The following is a 27,162-nucleotide window of genomic DNA, read 5'->3' on the forward strand; positions in this document are numbered from 1 at the left end:
GAAGTTGTGCCATCTTGGATGTCTTTGATCCTTTTCACAATCCGTGTAAGAGGGCTCTTTCCTGAGCGCACCATTCTCTTCAACTGCTGCATGTAATTCTCAAATGGGAAGGCACTGCATTCATCCGGACAGCCACAAGTTATTGCATCAGAAGCTAGATGAAGCATTGAATGTACATTGTACACAAAGAATGATGGTCCGTACAGCTCCCTGCCCTTAGCTCATACAGGTCTTGCCACAGAATTCCTGATAAAACCAGGAATTGTCTAAGCTCTATTACCACTCAATCAAGGACTACATTTCCCATAATCCATTGCTCATTACCTCTGACTATATAAGCCTGGTTTTCTCAGCCATTCTTTGCGAAGTCTTGCATGTGTCATTGCTGCATTTCTGAACGTTCTGTTTTTGGTTTTCTCATGTTCATGGTTTTGACCCACTGCCTGTTTTCTGGATCACCCTGTTTACCCGAGATTCCTTCCTGGTGTTTGTTTTGGACTGTTTGCCTGTGTTTTGACCTCTTGCCTGTTTTTGGGATTACGTCTTTGGATTACTCAACCTTTGCATCTCCGAGCAGTTCATGACATTTATGAACAAGAGGACCTTTGCAAGCACAGATTTTACATGACATTTCACAGTGGTAAGTTCCTAAAGATCGGTGAATGGTCTTACAAAATTGAGAGCCCCATAGCTAAACACTTCATCAACGTTGTAATGTTAGCTAGCAAGCTAGCGGAGCAACAAATAATACAACATACTTACAGGTTGTGATCCATAAACAACTGATTGTCCCAACAAAGTGGGAACTGCTCCATCTTTCAAGAGAAGCTTTTGTGCGTAGCCGGCATTGTACTCTCTTAGGTTCTGGAAGCTGTCCTTTGTAAAATGTGTGGCACACAGATAAATGTTGGGGTTATAATGTTCAGGAACAGAGTTAAAAATAAATTTAGTCTGAAATTTAGTCCAGTTTAAAAGCAAGTCTCTTCAACATGGCAACAACGCGCTACTAAAGCAGGTCTTCTCTTGCGCAGCTCAACCAGGCCTCTCTTTTTTTTTTTTTGCGTATTCCATGGGTGGGGAGTATTTAAAGGAGTGACTTCACAAGTCGTTTGTAGTCCCAACAAGCCGTTTGTTGTAGTTCTTGAAAAGTGCTTTCTGTTAAAGAGAAAATCTCCCTTTGGAGTGGACTTTGAACTTTAACCTTGCAGATCTTTTTTATACTCAAATAGCAACAATACACAATAACTAAAGTTGAAAAAGTGAAAAAGCATAATAGGACCCTTTTAAGGCACTGAATCTTGTCATAATGTCTTGACCATGAAAAGTCGCTCTGTAAACTCTGAGCTGTGCATGTGCTCATCTGTGTGGGCTGTGCAGTTCCTAGTGTTCCCTCAGATTTTCTCCTTGAGGTGCGAGTGTGTGCATGTGTGGGCGGCTCAAGCGCACGTGCCGCTTGTTGGGAGCATTTTATCAATCGAACCAATGACGCATGTGTGTCTCAGGGTTTACAAACACATTGTCACAATTACTGGACTGCACACATCTGCTTCCTTACTGTCAAACACACACTGTAATGATTTGAATGTTTGGGTCTCTCACATAGTGTTTATATTACATCATACAGCACTTTTAGAACTACAAATAATACTGTAATACATTTAATTTACATGCATTGTATGTAGGCTAACACAGACCCTGTAAAGTGTTACTAGAGATTAATGTGAACATATATGTCATATTTATAAAGAAAATGGTATGAAATACAAATCAGCAAACAGTTGAAATAAGTCAAATTATACTGTATATAGATCAGAAATCAAGCTTTCTGTAGATTGGGTTTTAATTGGGGACTGAATCAGGATGCATATGGACCTCCAGAGGTTTGTGTGTTTGCTTGACGTCATCTTGCGTCAGCAAAAAATGTCACATGCGGATAAACAGGATGGTTGCCATGGTGGTTATAACTTAAATCTACATGCATCAGTCTTTCAATGTTTGCATGTTCAGATTGCACTTATCATTCCCAATCACACACAAACACAATCTGTCCAGTGGAAAACTGTCTTTAAGGTACATACTAAGTTCACTGCCTTTAAGTCAAGTAAAGTCACCTTTATTTATATAGCGCTTTATACAATAGAGATTGTTTTAATGCAGCTTTACAGTGATGACAGGAAAATTATGTGTTTCAGCTGAAGTTCTGTTGTAAAGTTCATCAATTATTAAAGGGTTAGCTCACCCAAAAATGAAAATTCTATAATTTATTACTCACTCGAGACATTCCACATCCGTAAGAACTTCGCTCATCTTCGGAACACAAATTAAGATCTTATTAATGAAGTCTTTCTGTCCCTCCATAGAGATCCAATGCAACTACCACTTTCAAGGTCCAGAAAGGTAGTAAAGACATCATTAAAGTACTCCATGTGACTCTAGTGGTTTAACCTTAGTTTTATGAAGCGACGTGAGTGCTTTGTTTGTGCAAAAAAACATAATTTAGCACGTTACTTACAAAAATATTGATCTGCAATGCGCGTTCATGAGAGCATCGCGACGCATGCGTATTGTGTGTTGTGTTCAGACTCGCGCGTCAACGCACGTGCGAGTGTTCACGAGAGCTTCGCGACGCACGCGTGTTGTGTTCAGACTCGTGCACTTGCGTGAGTGTTTACGAGAGCTTTGCGACGTATGCGTGTTGTGGTCAGAATCGCGCATCACGAGAGCATCACAAAGCATGCGTTTTGTTCACGTGAGAGCTGACATTGTTACGTGAACATGTTTTGGATAATATTATTTTGTAAATAAAGTGGTAAATGATGTTTTTTTTTTTTTTGCACAAACAAAGCACTCGTGTCGCTTCATAAAATTAAGGATAAACCATTGGAGTCACATGTTTTACTTTAATGATGTCTTTCCTACCTTTCTGGACCTTGGAGTGGTAGTTGCGTTGGATCTCTGTGGAGGGACACAAACCTCTCAGACTTCATCAAAAAGATCTCAATTTGCGTTCCGAAGATGAACGAAGGTCTTACGGATGTGGAACGACACGAGGGTGTGTAATAAATGATTTTTCGGTGAACTAACCCTTTAAATTAGTTAATTTAATCTATAAGCAGTTCTGCAGAAAACAGTGATGTTATCGTTTAGCTCTGTTCAGTTCTCATAGCCTACAACAGCGTCAGTACAGTCAGATCAGTAATATTGAATATTAAGTGTCCCAACTAAGCAAGCCAGAGACAACAGTGGCAAAGATTAGGAACCCAAATTCTATTAGGTGACAGAATGGAGAAAAAAACCTAAACCAGGCTCAGTCGGGGGGCCAGTTCTCCTCAGGCCAAAGAATGAACACGGTGTGATTATAACGTAGACTGCATCACAAGTCAGAATTCAGATCAGGATCAGTAACATTCATACTATATATTCATCCAGTTCCTTTTTCTTGAAGATCAGATTCATCAGATTCATCATGCTGGTACGCAGCCAAAGCCTGCTATAGCATTTTGGTCTTGTCTAGGTGCAGGTCCACCATCTGATCTGGATATGACTACTCATTCCAGCAGTTAAGTGTTGACGCAGCTCTCACTCCACATTAAAGTTATGTTCTGTCATAAATCAAATGAAGTGGGTCAGCTTAAGAAATGAAAGAGTGTCAGAAACTGACAGCATATATCTGGCAGGATTAAGTTATTAAGTTATTACAAAAATTACGGCTGTAGTGCTTCATAGTTTGCAGATTTAGAGCATTACAAATAATACATATATTGAAAAAAACCTTATCTTTACTTTGCAGTTTTATACAAAAAAAAAATGGCCTTGTCGCACTGGATTTTACTAAAACTATTTTTGATTTGGAAGCATATTGAAATGGATCTCTCTTTCTTTAGTAAACCTTAAACATGAAGGTATGACGCATGAGACCATCATATGTGCATTTTTTTAAATCTATCCATATGATAGATATGCGTTTATCTGATCATTTCAGGATCACGCTGGTGGCGTGATTAGGCTAGTAATATTTACAGGATGTGTATGTGTGTATCATTAATGTCTTAATGATAATTTAAAAATGCAGAAAGGTAGAGTATAGAAAATGTCATTAGCTCAGTATAAAAACTGTGTTCGATTCTGACAGCATTGTTATAAAATTATGGAGAAAATTTTCAGTGCTCAAAGCGCTCATGGCCACATACTTCTGACACACTCAGCTGAAATTTAAAAGAACATTTATCATCTTTCATGTGCATGCTGTCAATCAAAAGACATGGCAGATGAAAAGAAACAAGACAAAGTTCTAAAATAGCACTTCAAAAGAGTGCTGAAAAAATGATCAAACCAAACACATCCTCAACACAGAGGTTGACGTCTGATTTGCCACTCATTTCACTATCCACAAGTTCATGTACAGTATGCAATGAATCATTTGTACAAATGTACAATACTGTTTGTATACTGCCAATAACTATCCATTGGCTTCTTAATAAGTTTTAGTTTGGTTGAAGTTGAAGTTATTAAAGTAAGTATTCAAGTTTACTATATTTTTTAGTAGTGTGGAGTGTTATATACCTGCTGTATGACTGTCACTGAAAAAACAGACTGAGACATTGGATAGTAAGTTTTTTGTCATTTTATTTTTCTCTTCATTTTACTCAGTTTCAGTCTTATTTTTTGCAACTGTAATGAGGTTTTATATATATTAAAAAAATCATAGAAAAGCTAAGTTTTAACTTTTCATAAGCACCGATAAGGTGGGGTTGATGGAAATTATATTCCTCCAATCATGCAATGCACATCACTCAGAGACATTAGCCACATTTAAAGGGTTTTACTTATAGTAATAATTAAATACTTAAGTAATTAGATAAAAGCATTAATGATCTTTCAGACTAAGGTTCTTTCCACATGAGATAAATAAATAAATATGCAATTTATAAATATGCAAATAAATAGCAAATAAATTTAAATAATAGCTTTAATAGGATTAATGATAATGCTTTCAATAATTATATATATATATATATATATATATATATATATATATATAGATATATTTATTTATTTATTTTTATTTTTTTTTAAACATGTGGCATATGTGGTACATCTTACATAAAGAGCCCATGTCAATCAAATGAGCTCTTCTTTGGCCACTGAATGAAGCTGACAGTGCAATTATACAACTTGCACAAAGAATATGAAAACTTATTCTCTATAAAAATTTGAGATGTTCAACACACATACAACTATAACCCACATATATACTTCACATTTTTGAATTCTTTTTGATTATCAACAGTGTTTCCCTGAATCCATGTTCAGATTAGCAAACACCCTGATCCTTGTAGCAATCACATAAATACACACAAAAGAGATCCAAAAGCAGGGTCCAAAATTAGTCTTTTGCCTCACCTGCCAATAGAAGGTATAAATTTACTGGACATAAATATTTTATTTCATTGAGTAAACTGTATTTTGCATGTTTGTTTTTTCAAAAGTAGTATTATTCCTGCATATTGGTGAGTGCACTTACAGCTTCATATACAAACTGTTCTCCATTGATGCGTCCGAAATCGCATCCTATATAGTAGATACTCTAACTTTACTTCTTGAAGTTTGTGACCGTTAAAAAGGTATGTTCTATATGGTATGAATGTGTGTGGCATGAAGTACTACATCCGTCAAATTGTCACTGTCATGTGACCTACGCTGTCAGTTGAGTCGCTTCACTGCCCTTCACACAAATCATCTCCTGTTTCCTTATGGGATAATACAATTTCCATTGAATGCGCACTCCAGAATCTTGCCGGAAGTAGTAGGTCATCCAGGTACTTTTCGCCTACTGTTTTATAACTAAGTATGAATTCAGACAAACTACTTGGCTCACATGCTGTTTTTCACATACTATATAGTATGGAAGTATTTGGATGCAGCACATTTCTCTGTAGAACTGCTTACAGTATTAGGGTTTTGTTTCTCATTTTTAAGTTTTGGTGGCTTAATGTGAGTAATATGTATCATGTAGCAGTTCTTAATTATTTAATCAATTTATTTTTAAGTGTTAAGTTTGGCCCCTGTCGGAAAAGTCTTTCCAAATTGTCTTAGAGGGCCAGAAACAAAAGTATTTACTATTACAATCTTAGAAAGAAAGGGGTTCAATGGGGTTTTATATAGAACCCTAAACCCTTTATTCCAAAAAGGTTCCATATAAGGAAAAATTTATTAAAGGTGCCCTAGAATTTAAAATTGAATTTACCTTGGCATAGTTGAATAATTAGAATTCTGTAGAATTAGAATTCTGCATTTTTCCCATACACTTTTGGAAAATCGCAAAAAATAAGCTCTGTGTTTAACAAAGGGTTATGACACTTACACGTTTTGTCTATCAAGATAATCTTTACAAGTTAACACAATATTTATACATTTTGAAGCTTAAATAAAGTTGTCAGATATAAAAAGCTAACAGTAGGCTATAAACGGACTACAGCACACCATGGTCGCAGATCAACGTCACCACCACCAAGCTTCCTCACACTTTATTTAAAAAACAACTTTATTTAAAAACAAGCTCGCTGATTATGATCTGCGCTGTGCATGAATACTTGTCCACTTGTTCATGAGAAATGCTGTCCAAATGTCCTGTTTGTCATGATGACGTCTAAAGTCCCGCCAAAGGAAGTAGTCCCTTTTAGCAATTTGTTAGCAACCGCCGTTTTTAAGACACAATAAAGGTTTAAAAAAATCACAAGTGGGTTATAACTGGTGTGTTTTATGTCATAGATCAAAACGTGAAAATATTTAGAGGCTTTGTTAACCACAGACCTTATTTCAGGCGATTTAGCAAAAACCCATTCAAAAAACCCATAGACTTTAGGGCGATGGAACCGTAAGTCCTAAAATGCTAACTCAATTCCGGGTTTTGCATACAAAAACACGTCATCTCTGAGGTACTCTATTAACGTCGTGGAGCTGCACAGCCGAATCATCAGACGTTCTGCAGGTATTGTGAAGCATGCAAGTAGTGACAATAGCGAAAATGGCAGATGGATCGATAATAACTGTTCATGATCCATGATATCATGATATATTTAGTGATATTTGTAAATTGTCTTTCTAAATGTTTCGTTAGCATGTTGCTAATGTACTGTTAAATGTGGTTAAAGTTACCATTGTTTCTTGGCAGGAACACACCAAGCCAACGGTCGACGGTCCCCGTCGGGCAGTTTTTGTTCGTCGGCCGACTAAGTTTTCTCAGTGTCTTCCGCACCGTCTGCTTTTTTTCGGCCGATTCAACATGTTGAATCGGCATCGGAGCTCGTTGGTCCGTCGGGCCATCTGATCATTCTGATTGGCTGTTCAGCTACTGCCACCTGCTGGTACGGAAAGGCATTTCCTCTTACGCAGGCGCAGAACGGATGTGCTACTTGGCCGTCGGCTGTCGAGCGTCGGTTTGGCGTGTCAGGCCAACTTTGGACCCAGATGCTGCTGACGTGAGCCAACCCCGCAGTCTGCTTTCGTCGTCACTAGTTCGTCGGCGTCGGTTTGGTGTGTTCCTTTATTCACGGAGACCATGTTGTTATTTTTATTTTTAAACGCTTGCAGTCTGTATAATTCATAAACGCATCTTCATTCTTTATAAATCTCTCCAACAGTGTAGCATTAGCCCCGTTAGCCACGGAGCATTATCAAACTCATTCAGAATCAAATGTAAATATCCATAAAAATAATTACCATACTTACGTGATCTGATATGCTGCATCATGAACACTTTTTAAAGATCCATTTTGAGAGTTATATTAGCTGTGTGAACTTATTCTATTGTTTATGCAATGTGTTATAGAGTTGCGACTCATGCGAGCTTGGGGGCGGGGAGCACGAGCATTTAAAGGTGTACACACACTGAATCGGCGCATTTTTAATTACACCCCAAAATAGGCAGTTAAAACATGGTATGATAAAATAAAATTATCCTGTGATGGAACATGTAAAAGGTTTTACAAAATTGATGCAACTCTTGATGGAAATAACATGACAACATTTATTTCCATCAAGATGTGCATGTCAAGATCTTGTATTGACAATGCAAGAGGTGAACACTCTGTAAAGTCTACTCCAGCACATCCCAAAAACTTACTGAGGTTTTCATGTGTGAAAATGATTCTTCATGCTCCCTCCCGATTCTTTCACAGTTTGAGCCCAATGAATCTTGGCTTTCTCATCCTGGAATATGGCCATGATGTGTCTTCCTACATGGTTGTTTAAGAAATAAAAAGCTATACACTCCATCAGTTAGGGAAAGAAAAACTGTTCCCAAACATATAACATGCTAGGAACATATAATAATAATCACAGCAATAATGATCCAATCATAGACTCTTAAGTATTTGACTATTTAAATCCAAACAGGTTTCTCCAACAGACATACACCTTCACGTTTACCAAAGCAACTTTCAAGAATGCATATGTGTTTGTTCCCTCAGCAGATAACTAAGATGTGCGTAACACTTCATTTAAAAGTTCAATGAGCCAAAAAAAAAACCCTCATACATTGTGTCAGTTGTCCATAAGAAACCACTTGTTCCAAATAAATAAATAAATAAATAAAAAAACAATCATCAATATGTTGTTCGGAAATATTTTGCTCTCAGCGTCTTAATTGAGGCATATGTCAAAGTCTATTTACTCCCCTTTGAGACAAGTGAATACACACACTCACCGCACGAGTATAAACACACACCCACACACAGGCTCAGGTGTTACGGTTTGGCGTTTTTGGTAGCTTTGCCATGAGCAGGCACCGTTTCCAAGGTGATCTCCAGACTGTCAATCTCGGAGCATCTCCGCCCCCTCACAATCACCCGCACGGACTTCTTACACTCCATTGTTTGGCTCTTTGGTTTGAGTTCTTTTATCACTCTAGGTTCTCGTTCCGGCTCCAATTCGGGTTCGGTGCTGTCCTGCAGAGACAACTGCACAGTGTTCACGTTGACGGGACAGCGGCGTGGGAAGTGCTTAAACTGCTCAAATGGGTCGTTGCACCTTTCGCAAGGGCAGTGACAATGACCTACGGGCCCCCCCATGGAATCTGAGATGGATTGGCCTCTTCGCCGCAGGGGCCGCAGACTGAGGGCTAGCGATGGGCGGTAGCTCCAGCGGGGAAAACATTGGCACAGGCAGTGGTGCACGCAAACCCCTCGCAGGGAGCGCATGTCCTTGCAGAGGAGGTGGCGGAAGTTGGGTTTGAGCAAGAGGTAGATGAGAGGGTTATAAAGAGTGGAGGATTTGGCAAAAACTGCGGGGATGGCAAAGGCCAGGGGCGAGATGTCCTCAAAATGGCCGAACGCCGCCCACATAGACACCAGTGCGTACGGACTCCATGCAGTGAAGAATCCTATACACACCGCCACACTCAACTTCAGAAAGACAGAGAAAGATCATGAAAGAGACGCCATGAAGAACCTCATGAGGACCATCATGAGATCATTTTACAACATTGGAGGAGTTTACATGTATGTCGGGCAGCTGTTGGCTGCTTTTCCTGATTTTTTTTTTAAAGAAAGTTTTTGAAAGAAGTCTCTTATGCTCACCAAGGCTGCATTTATCACAAATATAGCAAAAGCATAAATATTGTGAAATATTCTAACAATTTAAAACAATTGTTTTCTAATTTAATACATTTAAAAATGTATTTTATTTCTGTGATGGCAAAACCACAAATCTTGATATTTAAATAAAAAAAAAAAATCATTTAATAATTAATGTGGTTTTGAGTGGAAAATTAACTATTTGTCTAATTGTTGTGTGATGTAGTTACTGTATGTTAGTGTGTCAACAGTTTTGAAAACGTATCTTTATCTTAAAGGGTTAGTTCACCCAAAAATGAAAATTCTGTCATTATTTACTCACCCTCATGTTGTTCCAAACCCGTAAGACTTTCATTCATCTTCGGAACACAAAAGATCTTTTTGATGAAATCTGTGAGATTTCTGACCCTCCATTGACAGCTACACAACTGACACTTTGGCACTTCAAAAAGTTCATAAAGAGATCGTAAAACTAATCCATATGAATTGAGTGGTTTAGTCCAAATTTTCTGAAGAGAGACAATCACTTTATTGATGAACACACTGAATTTAGGCTTAAATTCACATGTAAACATTCATCAACTCGCACATCAGTTGTGGTAAACAAAAGCTCAAGCATGTTTGCTTGACGCATGCGAGAACCAATAAGGGTTCATTCTCCTGGTTACGCAGCACGCTTGAGCTTCCGCAAGAACCAATGAGGTTCATTCTCGTGTTACACAACACTTTTGAGCTTCTGCAAGAGTTTTTGTGTGTCATTCAGGTTCGGCTGAGCTTCTGTTTATGTTCGCTGATCAATGTTTATGTGTGAGTAAAAGCCTAAATTAAATCTGTTCATCATATAAAGCGATTGAGTCTCTTCAGAAAATTTGGACTAAACCACTCAGTTCATATGGATTAGTTTTACGATCTCTTTATGAACTTTTTGAAGTGTCAAAATTTCAGTTGAGCAGTGGTCTATGTAGGGACAGAAAGCTCTCAAATTTCATCAAAAAGATTTTCATTTGTTTTCCGAAGATGAACGAAAGTCTTACGGGTTTGGAACAACATGAGGGTGATTAAATAATGAGTGCATGACACTCAAAAATGAATTTTTTTTCATCACTTACTCACCCTCAAGTTGTTCCAAACCTGTATGAGTTTCTTTCTTCTGTTGAACACAAAATAAGATATTTTGAAGAATGTTGGTAACCAGACAGTTGGCGGTAGCCATTGACTTCCATAGTAGAAAAAAAGTACTCAAAAAGTCATTGGCTACCATCAACTGTCTGGTTACCAACAATCTTTAAAACATCTTCTTTTGTGTTCAACAGAATAAAGAAACCCATGACAAAATTTTAATTTTTGGGTGAACTATCCCTTTAAGTAAAAGTAAACACTTGTTAGTAATTGTGAAAAAGAAGAGGATATTTTCATCAAAAGACAAAAACTGCTAAAACAGTAAACCGTGTGAAAAAAACAAAGACTGCACCTTTACCTTCACTATAATGGCCTGGATGTTCCCCATGCGTGTCTGCGCTGAGACGTGCTGCTCCACCGCTCTGCGGGACTCTCGGACCGTGAGCAGTATGCGTGTGTAGGAGACAATGATGATGCCACACGGCAGCAGGTAACAGGCGATGAAGAGCACTGTGGTGTAGGAGCGGGCAACTGAGTTGTGATTGGACCAGGCCCAGTCGATACAGCAGGCCGTGCCGTAGGGTTCCGGACCATACTGCCCCCAGTGGGCAAGAGGGGAGCAAGCGAACACGAGAGCATAGGCCCACGCACACGCTATTAACACACGACCGTGCTCATAGCTGAACCTATTACCTACAGATACATACATATACATTATAGATGGCTACAAATATAATATAATATAATTTGAATCATTCTCTCAACTGAAGTGTTCACAAAATACTGATTTATTCAGGAATGAAACATTAAACCAAAAAATAGTACATTTGTAAATTGCAAAATAGATGTATTTTTACTAGTGGACTTTTGGACCCCACTGAATTTAACATAATAAAAACTATAATGTATAAGGTATGAATACCGTGAAGTGGATAGCAGACTTTGAGGCAGCAAACAGTGCTGAGTATAGTGAGAGTGGTCAGAGAGCAGATCCCGAACAAAACACCACAGAAGGCATAGACTACACAGACTGTCCTTCCATAAAGCCACCTGCAAAAAAACAGAAACAACACTCAGTAAGAAACGTCAAGATCAGGTAAGATCAATGATAGATATTTGATGTAACATTCAGAAGTTATTTCAATATAAAACAAATGTGGTCTAGACCTTCTCAACGAAGGATCTTATTTTCCCTTTTCTGCAAAATCACCATTTTTGCATTGCACAATATAGCTATTTAATAAAACCACTATATTTTGACTCAAAAACAAGACAAGGCAAGTTTTTTTATGTAGTGAATTTTATAGACCGAGGTCATTTAACTTGCTTTATGCACATATAGGAGAAACAGGGCTTGACATTAACTTTTTTGCTCACCAGTCACTGTGGCTAGTGGTTTTCCAAAGTTTCTAGCTGCTCAGCATTTTCACTGGCCACAATTTTGACATCAATACCATGGGGAAAAACTGCCTTATAGATATTTTTAATATCATCTCATAATTTGTCAGCAGGTATATTAGGCTGCTGTCACTTTAAGATCTGACTCACGGATCCATTATACTGTTACACATGCGTTTTCTTTCTCAAAGGTTTATGTTCACTTAAAACTTAACTGACTGTGTTTACCTGAATACTCACCAAGACCGGCATTTTGACATTATTTTGTGTGTATTTGACTGTTTAAGTGCAATAAGCAGCAAAAAAGAACTCAATTTAGTACTGAGAGGCGGCTTTATGTGTGCACACTTTGAGTGTGAGCACAAAATCTGCAGAAATGAGTAAAATTATGTGCAATACGCACAATACCACGCCGAAATTCAAGCCCTGTAACACCAACAATATTCATCTGGATCAAATGAAACAAGAGAGTGAGGGGAGGAGGGTTTGTGTGTCAACTTGCTGTCGGAGAGATGAGAGAGAGAAAGAGCAGCTGGTATCGTGTATATATTCTGAGGAAAATGAGTATTGGAAGAGTTTCAGATATTTCAGTATCTATATGTATCGAAAAGTCAATATTTTTGACAACAGTACATTAGACTTAGTTTATTATTTCAGACGCCTTTTTTTCCAAACACTATGCCTGTAAAATGTATATTATATATAAAACTCAACCCACCAAAGTGACTGCGTTACACGCTACTGCTGAAATACACCCGCATTTGACAGATGTTAATGTCAAGCCCTGAGGAGAAATATAAATGTTTAAAATCATTAAGGATAAAGAATACAAATTATAATAAACATAAAGAAATAAAATTTTAATTAAAAATGTATTTAATACAAATATAAAATGTTAACAAAATAAGACTGAAATAAATTACTATTCTTATGAACTGCATTAACCTAACAATTTGTATTTTACATATTGTTGGGTTAATGCAGTTCATTATAATACTGACATAGCGTTAATACTCATTAAAAAAAAGTGCATAAATGCAAATTACAGACTGAATAGGAAAACTGATCATTTTGTTAAGGCATAAACAACAGTATTCATGCAATTTACCAGCGTAACAAACTTAGGCAAAGTATTGTGTCAGGATAATCCACATAACCAAGTGACAGATGAATTTGTGCCAAAATATTGTAGAGTTTGATTGCATGCATGTCCTCTGATGTCAAAAAGAAAAGATAGGGGAAGCATTTTCTCCTGTTTATTGTGCTATGCATGATTATATGATTGGTTGCATTTTATCTGCTGTCTTACACCCACCCAACAAATGTGTGATAAAGTACATTCTCCCCTTGTAATGGATTGAGTTTGTTTGCCTGATGTACAATCCACCTCCGCCACAAAATGAGAAAGACATAAATAATGCACATCTCTGACTTGCGTTGCATTCCGGACTCAGCATGAAGTCACACAAGCTAGTGATTGCAATTGTCATTCTTAACCACAGTCTGGAGTAAAGGACAGTTTAACCTTGATGACTGTGGTCTGGATTTATGTGTGAGAAGTGCTCTGGCTGTGACACAGAGTCGCTCTGTACAAAAGGAGCCATTCAGATTTGGTCTGTCTACTGCATTCTTTACATGACTGCTCCCATTATCATTATCTTTGAGTTTACCAGCCGGTTTCCTCTTGATGGAGCATTGAACTGTGTGTGTGTGTTTGTGTGCATGTCTTATATGAACCATTTTGCCTTGGAAACACGATAAGCTGAAGCAAAGTGAAAAGTATGTGTGTACAGGACACAGAGAGAAGAAGAGAGGGAGAGCGCAAAGAAAAAATTAAACCTTTACAAACTCTGAAAACCTATTCATACTGTAATTGTTTCTCATGCGGACCTAAGTTATTTTCAACATTTACAGGGGTTAATCGTGATTTTATTGTTGTCCAAATCCAAAAATGTCTACCACTGCCCATGTAAAAATTCTCAGCCGAATTACCTACTGTTTTTGACAAACACCGAGGTCGTGTGGTAATTTAACTGCCATCCAAATCCACATCTCTGAGTTTATTAAAGGCAATAAATCTAAATCATTTCGTAAATCCTTTTTGAAAATATTTAAAAATATGGTAACACTTTACAATAAGGTCTCATTTGTTAACATTAGTTAAGCTCTTTTTGATGAAGTCTGAGAGGTTTCTGTCCCTCCATAGAGATCCAATGCAACTACCACTCCAAGGTCCAGAAAGTTAGTAAAGACATCATTAAAGTACTACATGTGACTCCAGTGGCTTAAACTCAATTTTATGAAGCAACGTGAGTGCTTTGTTTGCGCAAAACACAAAATATACCACTTTATTTACAAAAATATTGATCTGCAATGCGCGTTCACAAGAGCTTCACGAAGCATGCGTGTTGTGTTCAGACTCACGTGTCAACTCAACGTGCATGCGCGAGCGTACACAAGAGCATCACAACGCATGCGTGTTGTGTTCAGACTCACACGTCATCTCAACGCACATGCGCGAGTGTTCACGAGAGCATCGCGATGCATGTGTTTTGTGGTCAGACTCGTGCGTCAACTCAACATGTGCAAGTGTTTACGAGAGCATCGCGACGCATGCGTGTTATGTTCAGACTCACACGTCAACTCAACGCACATGCTTGAGTGTTCACGAGAGCTTCACGACGCATCCGTGTTGTGTTCAGACTCACGTCAACTCAACGCACGTGTGCGAGTGTTCACGAGAGCATCACGACACATGCGTTTTGTGGTCAGACTCGTGTGTCAACTCAACGCACGTGCGCAAGCATTCATGAGAGCATCGCGACGCATGTGTGTTGTGTTCAGACTCACGTCAACAACGCACATGCGCGAGTGTTCACGAGAGCTTCACGACGCATGTGTGTTGTGTTCAGACTCACGTCAACTTAATGCACATGCGCGAGCATTCAAGAGAGCTTCACGACGCATGCGTGTTGTGTTCAGACTCACGCGTCAACTTAACGCACATGAGCAAGTGTTCACGAGAGCTTCATGACGCATGCATGTTTGTATTCACGTGAGAGCTGGCTTTGTTGCGTGAACACACTTCGGATAATATTATTTTGTAAATAAAGTGGTAAATTATGTTTTTTGCACAAACAAAGCACTTCATAAAATCGAGTTTAAGCCACTGGAGTCACATGTATTACTTTCATGATGTCTTTTTCCTACCTTTCTGGACCTTGGAGTAGTAGTTGTGTTGGATCTCTATGGAGAGACAGAAACACTTCATCAAAAAGATCTCAATTTGTATTCTGAAGATGAATGAAGGTCTTATGGATGTGTAATGACTCGAGGGTTTTCATTTTTATTTTTGGGTTAACTAACCCTTTAACAAAGATTAATAAATGCTGTAGAAGTGCAGTTCATTATTAGTTCATGTAGTTAACTAACGCTAACTAATGAACCTTATTGTAAAGTGTTACCAAAAATATAAACAAAGCAACTGGGTTTACCTTATGTAAACAGGTTACATTAACTTATTTCTGCATCATTTTAAGAGATAAAATGCAACACAGAAAACCATTTGTCCATTTTCATGTTGAGCATAAGACTGAACATGTGACTAAACATGTGACTGACCAAACGCATGAGTTTTATTACTAAGGAGCCATGTCGATTTATTTTTACAGATGTCCTCATGAGAAACAATTTCCATCCTAATAGGGCTTAAGGCCAAAAACCAATAACCCCCAATAAAAATAAATGTAGGGGTCTCCTGCTGTTACAGTTACACTGCAGCACAGCCTGCATGCTGCTTATGTACGCGGTCCAAAAAGGTCCTCAAACTTCTCTCTTTCCTGTACTTTTGCCATTTTTTATTTTCTTATTTGTGGTACCTGTGGGCAAGGCTTGAGGTGACCGCGAGGGGGTAGAGGCTGAGGGTCATGCCCAGGTCACTGATGGCCAGGTTAATAATGAAGAACTCGGCTGGTTTTAACAGGTGCTTCTTCTTGTAGGACACATACAGCAGCATACTGTTTCCACATAGTGAACAAACACCTGCAGGACAAAAAATGTGAGATGAATTTGTGGTATTATGTGGCACAAAATCTTTCTGAAGCTTCATTTTTTATCAACCAACATATTGGACCTAAACTATGCTCTCATTTATAAATTCTTGATAAAAGTAGAACAGTTGCAGAAAATATATTTGTCAGTTTAGGCATTAGTCCCAAAACCTGGTGTTTTGAAGTGATTGGCTTCCTCAGGAGTTTTTAGAAAGGCAGTTTTTGATTTATTACTTTCATAACATTATTTAAACAAAATTTTTCAGCTACATAAATTACACATACTTCAAACGTGATGGTAATACTCCACAATTAGGTCTCATTAGTTTACATTAGCTCATGCATAAACTAACATTAACTAAAAATGAGTAAAGCATCTGTCACAGTATTTATTTTGGGGGGTTTTACAGTTTTTTATTAATAAAGTAAATGGTATTTGATCCGCGATCCCACTAGTGAAGTTAGACCCCCAAATTGTTGTGCCTCGTTAAGGTGATGTCACTGTCTGAGAACTACGGTGGCCCAGTAGTGCACAACACAACGAAATTAAAAAAGCAAACATAAGTTCACAACACAACGAAATAAAGCCACAGCACAACGAAAATGCTCCCGACCACTAGGGGTCTCTCAGAGCTCGGTAAAGTTAGTTTTCCTTGGCACTGTTCTATAAAGTCGACAGTCTTATAAAGATATCAATAGCATGATTAGTTTTAAGTATGTAAACATTGTATATCGACATTAGATCATGTGTACATCAAAGTCACACCATCTGCAAATGATGTGATTCCAAAGACTTTTCATTAAAGTTTTTGGTACTTTTGGTCCACATATTTTATCAATTATTAACAAATGTCTGTCTCAGAGTTGTGTCCCAATGAGTTTGAAGCATGCGGTACAGCCCCTGCTAAAGAAACCTGGTCTGGACCATTCTGTGCATCAAAATTTCCATCCTATTTCTAAACTTCCTTTCATAGCAAAAATTCTAAAGGTTGTATTCTGTCAGTTGTCTTCATTCGAAGCCAATATCCTGGATAAGTTTCAGTCGGGTTTAAGAACCAGCCATAGTACAGAGTCTGCCCTCATTAGGGTGCCATGACATTTTATTAAGAGCTGACCATGGAAACTGTGTCGGCCTTGTCTTGCTAGACTTGAGTGCAGCTTTTGACACACTGGATCGTGTCATTCTGCCTTGAGCTGTGTGTCGGGGTAAATGAAGTGGCCTTGGTTCTCTTACATGGAGGGCAGAACATTCGCGGCAAAGATTGGAAACCATCATTCTTCTTCTGCTCCTATAACTTACTGGGTACCTCAGGGCTTTATTCTACTTTTCTCCCTTTACATGTTGCCATTGGGCTCCATATTTAATAAACATGACATTTTATATCACTGTTATGAAGATGATACAGAGTTGTATTTTCCTTTTAAAGCAGGAAATAATGTGGCTGATTGCCTTGAGGATGTGAAATGCTGGATGAATTCCAATTTCCTAATGTTACATGACAGAAAGTCTGAAATTGTAATTTTTCTGCAAAAAAGCACAGTGTGTACTGCCTGGGACAGTTCCCATCCTGCATAAATAGTCATGTGTCATTAATTTTTGACTCAGACCTCAAATTGGACCGTTAAATATATGCAGTGGTAAAAAATTTGACTTAAGAGTATATTATTCAATCATCCTCAAGATCGTTAAGATCAAATTCTCAGATTGTGCTTTAGATTCCGCTCACACGTCTTAAGATTATGCATTTTCAGTTGTGCCTCCCAGATTGTGGAATGATCTTCCTTTCTTTGTGCATTCTTCGACTACTGTACAGATGTTTAAATCACGTCTTAAGACCCACTTGTACTCATAGGTGTATGATATGTTTGTATATTTAATGTGTTTATATCATTGTACAACACTTTGCTTTTACAGTTTTTAAAGTGCTCTGTAAATGATGGATGGATGGATGGATGGATGGATGGATGGAATGATTTATCAATGTTAAAGGGTTAGTTCACCCAAAAATGAAAATAATTCCATCAAACAAAATTGGAGTTATATTAAAAAAAATATTCTGGCTCTTCCAAGCTTTATAATGTGAGTAAATAGTAATGATATTTTAAAGCCCAAAAGAACATATCCATCCATCAGAAAAGTAATCCATACGACTCCAGGGGGGTTAATAAAAGTCTTCTAAAGCAAAGCAATGCGTTTTTGCAAGAAAAATATCCATATCTGTAACTTTATAAACTAGAATCACTGGCTTCCATACGCGAGTCGATTCAGGCAGAAGAGTGAACTCTGACCTGACACATGACGCATTGATGAACGCAGAAGTGCAAAAGAGCAAACAAAACACCGGTCACAAATTAGAAGTCTAAAACGAGAATTTTTAAATGTTGGAGGAGCTTGAGTTTGTTGCCCAGCCCTGTTTGTTTGAACCGTGAGAGGCGTCTACTCTCACCTAAACTTACACTACTCCTACATCCTACGTCATACCCCAGACCTCGACTCTTTCGTGAACATGCGGACAGACGTTACTGGAAGCTAGTGATTATAGTCTATAAAGTTATAAATATGAATAATTTTCTTACAAAAACACATAGCTTTCTTAAATCTTGAGAAACACATGCATTAAACTATGCGTCTGGACTCATTCTCAAATGAATGTAAAAACACCTACATTCCAAGGTAAATTTATGTTAATAATTTAAGAGTTATGCATTTAAGCACTGATTCAGGTAAAGTTGATATAGCAACAAAAGAGTTAACTATAGTTTCTATAGTGGCAAATAGTAATGCTTGCAATACCACACTTTATTGCAGCACATATCTAGTGCTGCTTGAAAGTTTGTGAACCCCTTGCAGAATCTGTGAAAATGTGTTTTTTAATAATTTTAACAAAATAAGAGGGATCATACAATATGCATGTTATTTTTTTATTTAGTACTGCCCTGAGTAATATATTTTACATAAAAGATGTTTACATATAATCCATAAGACAAAAAATAGCTGAATTTATTAAAATGACCCAGTTCAAAAGTTTGTGAACCATTGATTCTTAATACTGTGTGTGGTTACCTGGATGATCCACGACTGTTTTTTTGTTGTGTGATGGTTGTTCATGAGTCTCTTGTTTGTTCTGAGCATTTAAACTGAGCTCTGTTCTTCAGAAAAATCCTCCTGGTCCTGCAAATTCTTCAGTTTTCCACTATCTTTTGCATATTTGAACCCTTTACAGCAGTGACTATATGATTTTGAGATCCGTCTTTTCACACTGAGGACAACTGAGGGACTCAAACACAACTATTACAAAAGTTTCAAACATTCACTGATGCTCCAGAAGGAAACATGATGCATTAAGAGTCAGGGGTGAAAACTTTTGAACAGGACAAAGATGTCCAAATATTTCTTTTTTTTATTTTTATTATATTTTTTATTTTTATTTTTTCATTTAGTACTGCCCTAGCAACAGAAGACACTTAAATGTTTGCCAGAAGACACATTAAGTACAATATTCCTTGATCTTCAAATTCAAAGGTTTTCACTCCTGACTCTTAATGGATCGTGTTTCCTTCTGGAGCATCAGTGAATGTTTGAACCTTTTTTAATAGTTGTGTTTGAGTCCCTCAGTTGTCCTCCATGTGAAAAGATGGATCTCAGAATCATACAATCACTGCTGGAAAGGGTTCAAATATGCCAAAGATGCTGGAAAACTGAAGAATCTGCAGAACCTGGAGGATTTTTCTGAAGAACAGAGCTCAGTTTAACTGCTCAGGACAAACAAGCGACTCATGAACAACCATCACAAAACAAACAAACAGTCGTAGATCATCCAGGTAACCACACACAGTATTAAGAATCAAGGGTTCATAAACTTTTGAATTAGGTCATATTTATAAAATCGGCTATTCTTTTTTTTTTTTTTTTTTGTCTTGTGGACTTTATGTAAACATCATTTATGTAAAATATCTTACTCAGGACAGTACTAAATAAAAAATGACATGCATTTTGTATAATATTAAATAAATTACTCACATTACTCAAATTACTCACATTTTCACAGATTCCTTAAGTGGTTCACAAACTTTCAAGCAGTCTGTATAATAAGTATTCTTTTTTTTTTTTTTTACCACTTTATGAGCAAATTTGCTCATGCTGTTCACAGAAATCTCTAATTCATTCTGTTTTGTAAAGCTGAGTGAGCAACAGTAAACAAGAGGATGGAGCTTAGTGAAAAGCTAATAATTAAATGCTTAGAAGTGCTGTTGTGTACGACAACTTTGTGACCAGCAACAGGCCATTAGAAATAGTAATGTTGGTTAATGTAAGATTAGACTGTTTTTCTTTTTTTCCTCCTTGATTTATAAACATTTGGACTGATATTAGATTATTAAATAGCTGTTCCAGCCATTTACATTATTATAGACTTGCTTTAAGGCTTAACAACAATGATTTGAAGGAATATTCCTTGCCTGTCAGATTTCAGCATTATTAAATCAGCTTTAATTGGATAAGACATTGCCTCAACTACTTCATAAAATGGAACTTGGAAAAATGGAAATTATATCATAAAATGCGTTTTTGGTCTATTAAGCAATCTGACAGAAATTTTCAGCAAACTCCCTTTAGATCATGAACCAAAGTGTCAGGAAATCTCATCAAATTTACACTGTAGTGTCTAAGCTTCAAATGTGCTCTGAGCCCTTCTGTAAAGGAACAGCACACACACCACTGAAGGCTGAAACCTTGGTTTAAGGACTTATAGCAATAAACTTAAGCTTTAATGCATGTGACACTGAGATCTTTCATCAATAAAACACGCCATGGTAAAATTCCCATGAAAGGTATCATGTAAATAACCTGACACATGGTGTCAAGGTGTATTTCACAGTAATGAAAGACTGAATGTGCATTATCACTCTTGGTACAGCTTCTTATCAAATAAATAGAAATGAAATATTGATTTTAGAATGATTTTATGTTTCTTGCAAAGTATATAAAGCTTCCGCTAACGGACCTTTTTCACATTACTCCACTATTGCATTCCCACAACTTTTCAAAAGAGTGATACAAATGGTCATATAATATTCAATCATTATTTAAAAATGAAAATATGAAAAACAAGTTTTTATGAATTATTCCGTAAATGCCTTATCAGTTTGTGAATAGGGTCCATACTCCATTACATTGACTTTGCGTCATATATTTGATCAATGTAATCAGATACATTCCTTTTGGATAATTTAGGTTATATCTCCCTTTATAAGATGTGATTTTAAGTTTTTGCTGAAATATTTCTTTATTTTTCTGACATTAACCATGATGTTAAACTGCAAATTTTTACACTTAGTTTTGACATCTTCCTCACTGAAAATTTCCACACTTGTAAAATCTTCTTAAACTCATAATAGAAAGAATACCAAATTTCTCAAGGACCATAATCTTTTCTTCCTCTTATGTTCTTTTGTATGTTTCAAATGCAGCTCTTTTTCTTTTTGCAATCAACAATAAATGACAAAAATACTCCATTACGATGTAGAAAACAATATATTAGAAGTAATACGAGACAGCTTAAATAGCAAAGTTATGTTGCTATGGTCAACAGTAAAATATACAGTTCAACAGTTATTGTATACAAATATTTGATGGTTCAGTGGTCCGAATCAAGTACAGATGCAACGAGAGGGAATAAAAGAGAGTGAGAGGCAAGAGACACAGAATAAAGGTGAAGGTCAATGCTCTGTATGTCGAATTGCAAAAGCCAATTAGCATTTGGCATGTAAGTGTCCTGGCACTCAATCCACCTCCATTGTTTCTGTACCGAGCGCATCAGTAATTATGAAGCTGAAAGTGAACACTTTCATCAACCGTCTAATTGTTTTAATCACGCTGCAATGAGCTATGCAAGGAACCGACAAATAAGTAAATAAATAAATAAATCATTTAGACCAAGGAGGATTGTAAGATGTTCTGTAGTGTTCCACCGACAGTTTGTTTCACATAAATAATCAATGAACACTGCAGAGATCCACAGTGCACTTCAAATGAAACATTACGGCACTACAGCGTTTTCTATCAAAGCAAACTGAGGGCAGCACAACAGAAAATGCCTACTTGTGTTCGCGCTTTGTGTGCAGGCAAAGGTGTTACCTTCAATCCAGCCATTCATCAAACAGAAAGGACGTTTGCAGAGATCTTTATTAGAAGGAGAATAGATGCTGAGTTGAGTTTAAATAACATGACTACACACACACACACACACAGTCTACACAAAGTGTGTAGCATATATGCGCATGCAAGGGTGAAACTGTGGCGCTTTAGCATGCAGTATTTTAATACAAAAGCCATGTTATTCACAAATTACCATGAAGAAATGCTCAGGTATACCTGGCTGCAGACAGAATGGGGCGGAGCAACATGTGGGGGGGCAACATGTGTTGGCAAAGCTAACCCCACCACCATTGTAAAGGTATTTTAGCCTAATTAATTATATTTCCTCTTTATATTTGCTATAAACCTTTATCGCTTTACCCTGCAGTCAGTTCACCCTCTGCCTATGAAACAGGTTATTCAGAAGGGCGTTTGTGTGCATGTATTAGTGATCATTGCAGCAGAAATTGATCAATTATGTGTGTAGTTTGTGTGTGATGTGGGAAACAGCAAAGCACTTTATCGTGGAACATATATAGCCTACATTTTGCATTTATCTGAACCGCTGAATTTGTTTTAAAGGGGACCTATTATGCCTCTTTTTACAAGATGTAATAAAAAGTCTCTGGTGTCCCCAGAATGTTTCTGTGAAGTTTCAGCTCAAAATACCCCACAGATCATTTAATATAGCAAGTTGTAAATGGGTTTTTGAGTGGAAGGAAAAACATGCTGTTTTTGTGCATGTATCTTTAAATGCAAATGAGCTGCTGCTCCCCGCCCCACTTTCCAGAAGAGGGTGGAGCTTTAACAGCTCATGCCTCGAATACTCTGCCAAAAACTAACAAAACATCTGTTTAGTTTTGATTATCATCTCTGTCATGGCCACGCTCACGTGACATTGAAATTCTTCGTCATCATGAAAGTTATTTATTTGCATGCGTTTTAAAGCCATAACAGTTTAATCTTCTAATATATGGTTTTCTGAGCGCACACATCCAAAGACAAGCTGGCTGTCAGACGATGCATCGCTTCAGTATTAAACTGAGTTCTCTTTCACGTCTTATTGCACTTAAACTGACAAATACACACAAGGTTATGTCTAAAACACACAAAGTTCACATACACACAGTCGGTTATGTCTGTGAATGTAAACAGCAGGGAAAGAAATCACATGTGTATATTAGATCTGTGTATTAAAGTGACAGCAGCGTAATATACAGTACCTACTGCTGTTAATATGAACCAAACAACAAAAGAAAAACAGAAGATCACTCACTGCTCTTGACTGAATAACTTTGGTAGCTTTAATAAGAATACATTTCTGACTTGAATGCTGCTGTTAAATGCTCTGGTGAGGAGATAAACATGGTGGACTGTGTACAGCTCACTGAGGGGAGGAGCTAAGCTAATAGGGCAGAGTCCGTCAGCAGTCGTGGGCGGGGCTTCTTACATAAGAGTAGGGGGAAATCTGGAACTGCTCATTTGGAGAGACTGTTTATGATTTATGGGGATTAAAAAAAAAAGGAATGGGTGGATTTTTACCATTATAGGCTGGTTGTTTACACACACTGTGGACACACATCTGTGTTCAAACACCTTATAAAAGTCAATTTTGCATAATAGTTCCCCTTTAAAAGTTAACTAAAAGACACCAAAAGAATCATTAATTTCTTTGAGGGTATTAAAGCTGCGGGTTTCTTAAAGAAAAAGAAAAAGAAAGTAAAATGAAACATTTTTGCTCAATGGGAACATAAACAATTAATTTAAATATTATCTGATCAGTTTATTACCCCCTAATATCCATTTGTGATCATTTTTTATAACCACATAAGAATCTTTTGTCTTTTCTATATGAACATGTGCAGGTGTATCATGGCCATAACCAACAATCTGGACATGTGTACATATTTCATTTTCAAAAATAGTACCTGAGGTTATATAAAACCACATGAAAAATCAGCAGTAGAAAAAAACTCTTATAACATTCAAATAACATTCGAATAACACACTAGCTCTAGTACACCATCTTCACAGGGTACAGTAGAAATATGCCAAATATATGAGCTTTGGCCATGATGAAGGCTAGGCTATTTCATTCATTTTATCAATGACGGAATCCACAACATACAGTACATTAATGGCCAAGTTAATTTAGCACGGCAAAACACACTATATGTATTTTGAATACATATATGTATTGCATGTCTGTGTATGTGTGCTCTTTATTCTATACTACTCATGATTTGCCTTACCGCAAATTGCACAGTGTTCAAATTGTGATCAAATTCCACTGGCTTGTTTGTGCCATAATTCCTTAAGTGATTCAGGCACTAAAACAACACATCCAGCGCACAAACAAAAAATGCTATCACCAAGCACAATTCCTAGTGCTCTGATAATCACAAACCTACCTGTATCACTTACTATCACCTGCATGTGGTGAACAATTATATATCATTAAAAACATCCAGCATCGGAGATGTAAATACTGAGAGTGCAGAACTGTACACCTGTGCGCTGTTTCACTCACTTATGTTAATATAAGGGCACAGGATGCCAGGACTTTTATCTGAAACACCACAGGCATGTAATTGCCTGAGCGGTCCATGCTTTCTCTCAGTGGTAGATGGAAAACCTGTAATTCTGTTATGGTTCACAGAACAAACTTGATGAGAATGCAGATGAAAAAATAAATGAATTCTCGCTCTCACCAAAAAGGGCGTAAACCACGCCCACTGTGATGTCAGCAGCCACCGGGATGTTAGACTGGAAGGTGCTGTTATCCAGTCCTCGCATCTGTAACACACACACACAGATCTGGAGTGATTGTGACAATTTTCTCCATCATTGTTGGACAAGAAAAATGAACACCAAGGAAAACCTCAAAAAAAAAAAAAAAAAAAAAAGCTCACACACTTACAGAGCAGATATGTGGATTACAGAAGACTGCTATGGCTTTATAATGAACTACCTTGATATTCTTTGAGTCCATTATTTTGATGTATCTGGGAATGAGTCAGGAATCTGTGCCATATGTGTTCCCATAACTTACTACTGATATCATTTGTAGGACATTGAACTTAGTCTCATTATTTAATGGATTTGACTGTTTAAGAGTAAAAATACTAAATATAGGCTATATATATATATATATATATATATATATGTCAACCATGTCAAAAGACTTTGCACATAATTCATTCAAACCTTTTAAATATTGCTTTTATTGAAATTAATATATAAAGCTTTCACTGCCTGGGTATTTTTTCTAAAATGCTTTATGCATTTCTAAGAAAATACATAAGTCTTTGCCTGTGCATTTTTGTTTAACCCCTTCCATGCAACCCCCATTTTGGCAAGGGGGGTAAAATAACATACCCAAAATATAAAGTTTGTCATTCTGAATGGACACATAACCAACATATATTTAGAAAGCCAGCACTTGAGAGTTTACTCTTCAAGACTCGGAATTACTCAGACTGTTATTAATATGGAGATATACAGTCAAACCAAAATGTATTCAGACACCTTGAACATTTCATTCATTAATACAGTTTATTCACTATAGTTTAAAAAAATGGTAATAAAATATGACAAAATCTCAGAGTGAAACTGTGTCAGAAAAAAATTATCTTACTTATGTCAGATAACACTTAAGCAAAATATGGTCAGGTCTAAGTGTCTGAATAATTTTTTTGGTTCCAAATTTTTATCAATTTTACTGGTAGTCCACTGTATATAGAATTCTTGGGTACAATATGTCACAGTTTACTTTATTTTGCTATCCTCACTTACATAAATGAACTATAGTGTCCTGAACCCACTAGGAAAAATATATCAAAAATGTCTGAATAATTTTTGGTTTGACTGTGTAAGCTTGAACATAAAAATATTAAGAACATTATTTTTAAATGTATAGAAATATTATGTGGCTGTGTTGTAGCAACTTACACTCTAGAAATGCTGGGTTAAAAACAACCCAAGTTGGGTTAAAGATGGACAAACCCAGCAATTGGGTTGTTTTAACCCAGCGGTTGGGTTAAATGTTTGCCCGACCTGCTGGGTAGTTTTATTTAACTCAACTATTGTTTAAAAATTACTGTATTGCTTGCTTAAAATGAACCCAAAATATGTTGGAGGTTTATTAATATGAATTTGGGTTCATTTTAAGCCAGCCACAAGCCAAATAAAACTACCCAGCACGTTGGTCAAACATTTAACCCAACCGCTGGGTTAAAACAACCCAATTACTGTGTTTGTCCATTTTCAACCCAACTTGGGTTGTTTTTAAGCCAGCATTTTTTTTTTTTTGAGTGTAGAAACACAATGAAGCTGAAGCCACAAGTCTGCTCATGCTTCATTTCAAATCTGAGGATGTTATCTCTAAAATTACGAATTTTATTAAGTGTTTTCTAAGACCATGTTATGTGTGTTTTTAGAGAAGGCTAATAAAAGGCTAATAAAAATATGTATTGCCCCCTCCCTGTAATGCTGCATTCACATGGGGCATCCGCATCAACGCTTGACGGAGGGCGTGTCTGAAGTTTGCGCTGACACGACCGTCATAGTGACAACAGCCAATCACATTACTTTCCGGTGTTGCATGAACGGAACTGGCTAGCGTCTGTGATCTGATTGGCTGACGCCTATGTTGGCGCTTGAAAAGTTGAGAAATCTTCAACTTCTGCCGCGAGCAACACGAGTGAAGCGACGCAACGGAACCCACAATTCAGTTCGGTAATGCATGAAGTCACCCATTCAAAGTAAATGAGAAGCGTTAACACAGACGCCCCGTGTGAATGCAGTGTAAGCTCCCTTGCAGTCTATTATCTATGTCTGGTGTGGCGAACTGCCCCATTCATGTTTCTGTTGTTCTCACTCGACA

General features: G+C 37.2%; 1 protein-coding gene across 2 annotated transcripts in view; it reads right to left on the reverse strand.

Annotated features, from left to right (window-relative positions):
• Positions 1-5,076: 5,076 nt before the first annotated feature.
• The window catches only part of opn7a (opsin 7, group member a), a 35,053-nt gene continuing 12,967 nt past the window's right edge, over positions 5,077-27,162 (reverse strand). The window contains exons 2-6 of one of the 2 annotated variants that reach the window (XM_051874815.1): positions 24,989-25,073; positions 15,971-16,133; positions 11,617-11,744; positions 11,053-11,387; positions 5,077-9,404 (exon numbers count right to left, since the gene is read on the reverse strand). In XM_051874815.1, the coding sequence (XP_051730775.1) occupies positions 8,748-9,404; positions 11,053-11,387; positions 11,617-11,744; positions 15,971-16,133; positions 24,989-25,073 (1,368 nt within the window). In that variant the 3' untranslated portion in view covers positions 5,077-8,747. Of the gene's footprint in view, positions 9,405-11,052; positions 11,388-11,616; positions 11,745-15,970; positions 16,134-24,988; positions 25,596-27,162 lie in introns of those variants that run through there. The other variant, XM_051874816.1, reaches the window with a different exon arrangement.

Source organism: Ctenopharyngodon idella, chromosome 20, assembly GCF_019924925.1.
Source record: "Ctenopharyngodon idella isolate HZGC_01 chromosome 20, HZGC01, whole genome shotgun sequence".
Lineage (NCBI taxonomy): Eukaryota > Metazoa > Chordata > Actinopteri > Cypriniformes > Xenocyprididae > Ctenopharyngodon > Ctenopharyngodon idella.